This window comes from Portunus trituberculatus, chromosome 28 (assembly GCF_017591435.1).
Source record: "Portunus trituberculatus isolate SZX2019 chromosome 28, ASM1759143v1, whole genome shotgun sequence".
NCBI lineage: Eukaryota > Metazoa > Arthropoda > Malacostraca > Decapoda > Portunidae > Portunus > Portunus trituberculatus.
The window spans coordinates 3,111,251-3,118,685 of record NC_059282.1 but is presented as its reverse complement, the minus strand read 5'-3'; the positions used below and the strand labels follow the sequence as shown (position 1 = coordinate 3,118,685).

The following is a 7,435-nucleotide window of genomic DNA, read 5'->3' as shown; positions in this document are numbered from 1 at the left end:
GCGTCCCTTCCCTACTTCCCCTCCATTCTCGTGACCAGTACCGTTTTAGCCGTAACCGATCTATTCTAATCTTTATTCCTTTCCCTTCGAAATGCGTCTTATTATTCTGCTCTCCTTTTTCTCTTTTTTTCCTAATTCCTTTATGCTCTATGATCCACTCAATAATTCTTTGTACCCTCTGTAATTTTCTCTCCTACCTGCTTTACCTACTGTCAGTTCTTATTTAACCTTTCGTACTCACTTTTAACCTCATCTTAGCCTTGTTGCTTCCTTTTATTCCTTCACATCCTTCCTCAAATTCTCTTGTTTCATCCGAGCCTGTTCTTGACCATCACGTCACTTTTTAACCACTTGATTGTAACATTTACAGCCTGTCCAGCATCTCGTCAATCTGCTTTACTCCCTTATCAACCACCTCTTTTACCTCACGTCTCTCGTAACCCTTTGACTCGTGTCGCCTGTGCCGCCCTGCCCACGCCAGCCCTCACCTTCATGCCCTGATTTCCTCCCTTACCAACCCTCTCTTTTACGTCACGTCTCTCTGAACCCTTTTACTTGCGTCACCCAGCCACCCCTGTCCGCGCCAGCCCACGCCTCCCTTTCCCCGCGCACCCCGGCGTCACCCAGAGTAGCTCGACACTACAGGGACAAGCAAACACCAATCCCATTTCATACATGGCCGCCACACTGCCCTGTTTACTCTCCCCACCCCTCCCGAATGTTATCCTAAGCCCCTAACCCTCCCTCAGGCTTCCAGAGTGTCTCGTGCCTCCACTAGCGCGGCACCATTTAAGGTTCAGAGCCACTGAGTCTGCCACCCACAGCCAAGGGTTTTATTCTCCACTTGGTTGTTTTATTCGCGGATTGAAAAAACACGTTCCCTTTTTGTATTATCGCCAGAAACTTTGTGTGGTGTTTTCAGATTCGTAACTCCATTGCGATTGTATATTTCTTCCTGCATTTGGATGTTTTGCTCGCAGATCCAATTTGTATTACCCCTGGAATCTTTGTGCGGTGTTTACAGATTCGTAGCTCCCTTTCTGGATGCGTGTTTCTCCCTGCACTGCTTAGAAAAAGTGCTTATATCTGCTGGACTACTCGCGTCATTCCATTTTTCATACCATTCCAGGAACCTTCGTTAATGAGAAGCTCTCCTTGGATTAGTGTGTCGTCACAATCACTCCTCCAGTCAGTGCTCCGAGACACCAAACTGAGCACCATGAGAACCCTTTGTGGCGGCGACTTAGATATAATTGCCAGTAACATCGACTACCTCTACCTTTAATCCCCGCAATCTGGATGGCCTTGTGGGATTTATAAGAGTGGTGTGTTGTAAATCAGTATGGAACGAGAGCCCTTTCATCCACGGATTTCAGTAGATGCAGTACATAAGTCACTGGTTTTAAGAGACTAGCCGTGAAGTTTAGTAGAATCCTCTAATCGTAGCAGAAATAAGAATGTAATAAGACTGTCAGACTCGGAAGGTTACGCGTCGCAGCACCGCACCACTGCACCGTCACGGGAGTTGTTGTTTCCTATGTCACGTACGAAACCACAACATGCATTTAAGAACAGAAAAACAGAAGAAAATAAATAAATATGAGCAAATATGAGTCATTTGTATAATTCTTTCAGCACTGTATGGGACTGGTGACTGAGTGGACCTTTTTTTCACCTTTTTTGTTGCCCTTGGCCAGTCTTTCCCTCTTACACCAAAAAACACAATCTATACTCACTAACCGCCAATAAACACAACTTTCACTACCAATCAGAAAAAAAAAATGAATAACACGGGCAAAAAAAATCATGACCACTCTTCTCTTTCCCTCCCTGAGGAACCACTTAAGGGAGCCACCACTTCTTTAACACTTAGGGAAACATTGGCTCTTAACGCATCGAGCTCCGTCACGCACTCTAACCAGCCTCTTAACCACCAAACACTTGCCACGCTACCCAGACCACCCCTCACCACCAGCAGTGCCGCCACCACCAGCGCCACCCTCTACCAAATAGTTCCCAAGAGACGTGGCTCCCTTCCTCCTTGGCGAACTAGTTAATTGGCCTCATACAAAGTGGATAATTATGCTCGTTAGCCGGAGAGCCACGAGGCAAAGATTATGATAATAAGAATGTATAGCTTCCCGTTTTTCACGACGTGGTAATCAACGTTTTCTGTCGGGTTTTACTTTTCAAGGGGAGACCACGCTGAAAGACAGGTGGTGTGAGTGAATGACAGGAATTAAAAGAAAATGGAGATTAGGAAAGAAAGGAGAACAGGGCTAAGGAGGAGGAAGAAAAGGAAGAGGAGGAGGACGAGGACGAGGAGGAGGGGTAAATAATTCGTGACAATTTGCTACTGAAATTAGAGTGAAGACTGAATGAAAGAGAAAAATGAAGAGACAAAAGAGGCATTTCCGGTGGTGGAGGAAAAGAAGGAAGGAGGGATGGGGCATGTGAGAGTGGAGGAATGGAGGTAAAGAGAGGAGGAATCAATGGACGACGAAACTAGAGAAAAAATACTTGAGATATATTTTCCCAGAGAGATAAAGAGAGAGAGAGAGAGAGGGGGAACGCATTGTTGAAATCAGAAAATCAGGTGCCTTCGTCTCACTCTGGAGATGAACCAAGATTAGAAGCAGCGTGTTTCAATCTTGATCTTGTAACGCGAACTTTCTCAACAACTCTACTGTAATTGAGTTGCTTGGTGATTGGTGCTGGCTGTGGCGGGGAACCAGAGAGAGAGAGAGAGAGAGAGAGAGAGAGAGAGAGAGAGTCTATAATTATCATATTCTTGGATGCTGTTTCTTATCATTCTCTCTCTCTCTCTCTCTCTCTCTCTCTCTCTCTCTCTCTCTCTCTCTCTCTCTCTCTCTCTCTCTCCATTGATCTATCAATATCTCATGCTTGAATTCTCTCACATCCCTCATTTTGCCTCTCAAAGCGTTTCTCTCTTTCTCTCTCTCTCTCTCTCTCTCTCTCTCTCTCTCTCTCTCTCTCTCTCTCTCTCTCTCTGAACCCGTGGGCCTCTGCAGTATAGCAAACTAGCTAGCCACGGCCTCCCCTCCCTCTCCTCTGCTCTCCTCGCTCATCTCCCTCCTGCCTCCATCCACCGCTACTGCCCCGACCCCCCTTCCTGCCTCCTCTCGGTTCCTTTCCTCTGGTCAAGGCCGTGGAGGGTGACTGCCCTAGCTTGGCCAAACACAGGTGGGGCGGCGTCTCACTGAGGGGACGGTCGTTGAGGAGATAATACGCTATATAGGGTGGCTTTAGATTATAAGGGAGAAGGAAGGAAGGAGGATACGAGAGAGAGAGAGAGAGAGAGAGAGAGAGAGAGAGAGAGACAGAGAGGAAGCTAGATAAGCTGATTTGGATGAGGTTACGTGATGTGAAGGGGAAGGAAAATGGGGAAAAGATAAAAGGAAAAGATTAGAATGTTACAGGAAATTGGTCTTTCATATATATTATTTTTTTGGGGTCTATTCCTGGTCGCCGTTTAACCAACCTACCTTCGTTCCTTCGTTTCCCCTCCCGTTCCTTCCCCTCTTTTCCTCTCCTCCCCTCTCCCTCCCTCCCTCTCTCCCCTCGCGGTACCTCTATTAATGTCAGGTAGCCAAAAATTTACTATCACGGGGTATTTTCCTCTTTTTTTTTGCACATGATCTTAAGAGCAGAAAAAAATGATCACAAAAAAAGATAAAAAGAAAGAAAGAAAACACAGGATCTTCTCGGAATGTGTCTCAAGATTTTCTAGGAAGAGACGAATTATGTTTTCCTTTTTTTTTCTCTCTTTTCTTTTTTTCCTTTCTTATTATTCTTGGGATTTTCTTCTGATTTTTTGCGTCGTGTTGGTTGTGTAAGTTTTTTCAAGATTTTACGATTATCTGTCACTATTATTATTATTATTATTATTATTATTATTATTATTATTATTATTGAGGGGGTTACTGCTTTTGTTGTTGTTGTTGTTATTATCGTTGTTGCCAGGTTGTCATAAAAGCTAAAGTCATAGTTTCACAAGTCTATCACATTTACCTTCTTGCAATGAGAGAGAGAGAGAGAGAGAGAGAGAGAGAGAGAGAGAGAGAGAGAGAGAGAGAGAGAGAGAGAGAGAGAGAGAGAGAGAGAGAGATGCTGCAGTGTTGTGCGTCTCCTCTCCCTTCTAGCGCTCATCACTCACTTATATGTCGTTGATTGTCACACGTTGCTCTCACCTAACACTCATGCAAGACAGGTGTGTATGTGTTGAGAGAGAGAGAGAGAGAGAGAGAGAGAGAGAGAGAGAGAGAGAGAGAGAGAGAGAGATTTATCCAACTCCATGACAAACAGCAAGTACCCTTTCGTTTCAACAAGAACTTGTGACACGCGGCGGCACTTTTAACCCATATTATCCCAATGACTACATATGTAGTCATGTATTTTAAAATACCACTAGTAATGATTAAAGAACCCATTTGAAATTTCATGGGCATTAACCTAATTCTGCACTCTTGCCTGGTCTATGAATCGCTAAAACTATGCATATTTAATTTACCCCTTCATATATGGTGAAGAAGAAAACGGATGAAATTCAGGTTTTCTTCCACTTGCTACCTTTTCATGTTCTAGCCTGCACAGCATTGCCGTGGCTGCATCGCTGGAGGTGTCATTCACTCAGTCCCTTCTTGGATGCTTGAGGAAGTACATCTAATCCTCAACTCCTGCATTGACTTCATTTCCTGTTCTTGAGGTAAGTTTGCAAATCAATGACTACATATGTAGTCATTGGGCAAGATGCCAACATTGTATGTATCAACTATTTCTCTCTCTCTCTCTCTCTCTCTCTCTATATATATATATATATATATATATATATATATATATATGTGTGTGTGTGTGTGTGTGTGTGTGTGTGTGTGTGTGTATAGATGGATAGATAGATAGATAGATAGATACGTAGATAAATAGATAGATATAAAAAGATAGATGGATAGATAGATGTATGGTTAGATAGACATAGATAAATAGATAGATAGATAAATAGATAGGTAGATAGATAGATAGATAGATAGACATAGATAGATAGATAGATAGAGAAATAGGTGGATTACAAAATAACAGCTTATTGAAATGCCAGCAGTTACATAGTTATATATTTACTGTTGCTAATATGAGTGCCATCTAAAATTTTTACTTTCCTTCTTTTCAGGACAGCAGAATGGACTCTGGAACATTTTATGGACCGAAGATCAGATCCCAAAGATTTCTTAGGGATGCCATCGATTTTGCTGAGACCAGAGAAGGAGATGTAGACATTGTTATTACTGGTCCACCAGGTGGAGGTGACGACAGTGATATAGAGCAGCTCGATGATGACACACTTGTAGATGTTGAAGGAATGCCAGAAGAAGTAGCAGGAGAGGTTGATGTTATGTATGAAGAATCTGATGAAGACACTACTGCTTACCAAGTTTCCAGAAAAAAGCAAAAGCTTAGTGTGCCTAAATGGAAACAAAGTCACATTACCCCACAAGTGGACTTACAAAATGACAATTCAGTTGTGACACTCTGTAGCAATGCTATTGGGCTAGAGCCAATACGGCCAGTAAAGAGAAGAGTGAAGGACAAAGGTTCCGTAAATGTTCCTCAGCCAAATGTTGTTGCTTGCTACAATGCAGGTATGGGAGGAGTAGATTTGATGGACAGATCACTAGCAGATTACAGACCCACTATTCTAGGGAAAAAATGGTACTGGACTTTGGTAGTCAATGCAATAAATATTGCAGTTGTGTTTAGTTGGAGAGTTTATCAGCTATGTTACATCAGTCTCAACCAAAGCCGAGAACAGACTCACGACCTGGACCTTCATTTTCAGTTCTTGCAGATGTGAGGACTGACAATAGAAATCATTACCCAAAGAGTTGCCCAGTCAGACGTTGCACAGTTTGTAAGAAAAACTGCAGAATACAGTGTGCAAAGTGCAACAAATCCCTCCACTTGAAAGAATGTTTCCAGAAATTTCATGAAAAATAGAGTAGTACTTTCGATAGAATATCATTTCCCTGTTTTATTTGAATAAGGTGATTATGTTATGGTTATTTAATCGTTAGAATATTATTTCAGTTATTTTTAAAATATTATTTCAGTTTTTATTTGAATAAGGTGTCATGGTCATTTTATGTTTCTGTAAAGGAGCAAAGGAACAATTTATGAATACAAAAAATGTGAACAATGTCAAAAATATGTCATTTGAAATATTTGAAATAAATATAATGTGCTTAAAACTTTTATTTATTATCCTAACGATGCTCATTTTTACATTTAAAAACATAAAAAAACAAACAGCGAAGCGAAAAAAATTATAATCACCTGGGAAGAGGAAAAATTGGTGCTGATAATATATGAGGAACTGCACCCAATGACTACATATGTAGTCATGCTTTTATATAAAAGCAATAAGTCCCATATAAAAATAACTCATATTCTTTCTTAATTGATGTGCTTTAAGTATTGTAACCAGATTTTACGAAATTTGAGACAGGTTAAGACATGTTGGGTTTATATGGGTTAATCTACATCATTTATCTATCTGTCTGTGTATCTATTCTCTCTCTCTCTCTCTCTCTCTCTCTCTCTCTCTCTCTCTCTCTCTCTCTCTCTCTCTCTCTCTCTCTCTCTCTCTCTCTCTCTCTCTCTCTCTCTCTCTCTCTCTCTCTCTCAATCTATCTATCAATCTCTATCTATTTATCTGTCTATATATCTGTCTACCTATCTATCAATCTCTATTTATCTATCTATTTATCTATCAATCTCTGTCTATCTATCTATCTATTAATCTATATATCTATCTATCTATCTATCTATCTATCTATCTATCTATGTATCTATCTATCTATCTATCTATCTATCTATCTATCTATCTATCTATATATATATATATATATATATATATATATATATATATATATATATATATATATATATATATATATATATATATATATATATATATATATATATATATATATATATATATATATAGATATAGATATAGATATATATTGATTCAATTCTTTCTCTATTTATCTATCTCTCCTTCTATCTGTTAGTCCTACCTGTGTGTGTGTGTGTGTGTGTGTGTGTGTGTGTGTGTGTGTGTGTGTGTGTGTGTGTGTGTGTGTGTGTGATGTAATGAGCAAGGTACACAAACAGGCAGCATTCTCACTCCTTAATTAACATAGTATTGCCCCACAGGCCCCTTTGAACCTTGACTTAAAAGCCTGATTTTGTACCCGTGTCACATAAACTATCCTCTGGCGACGTTGGCATTACTTACTGGCATTACTGCAGCTCGGGAGGCCCAGGACTGCTCGTAGAGGTTGTTGTGTAAGTGTGTTGTGTAAAGGTTGTGTGTTGTGTTTGTGTTGTGATCGTGTGTGTTGTGGCAGTGTTGTGACTT

The 7,435-nt window shown here is 40.7% G+C and overlaps 1 protein-coding gene across 1 annotated transcript; it reads left to right on the top strand.

Moving 5' to 3' along the window:
• The first annotated feature begins 4,379 nt into the window (after window positions 1-4,379).
• LOC123510329 (piggyBac transposable element-derived protein 3-like) lies at window positions 4,380-6,260 on the top strand. The gene is made up of 2 exons (XM_045265399.1): window positions 4,380-4,726; window positions 5,186-6,260. Exon 2 carries the CDS (start codon window positions 5,195-5,197, stop codon window positions 5,864-5,866), a length of 672 nt encoding a protein of 223 aa, XP_045121334.1. The 5' UTR covers window positions 4,380-4,726; window positions 5,186-5,194; the 3' UTR covers window positions 5,867-6,260.
• Window positions 6,261-7,435: the final 1,175 nt, after the last annotated feature.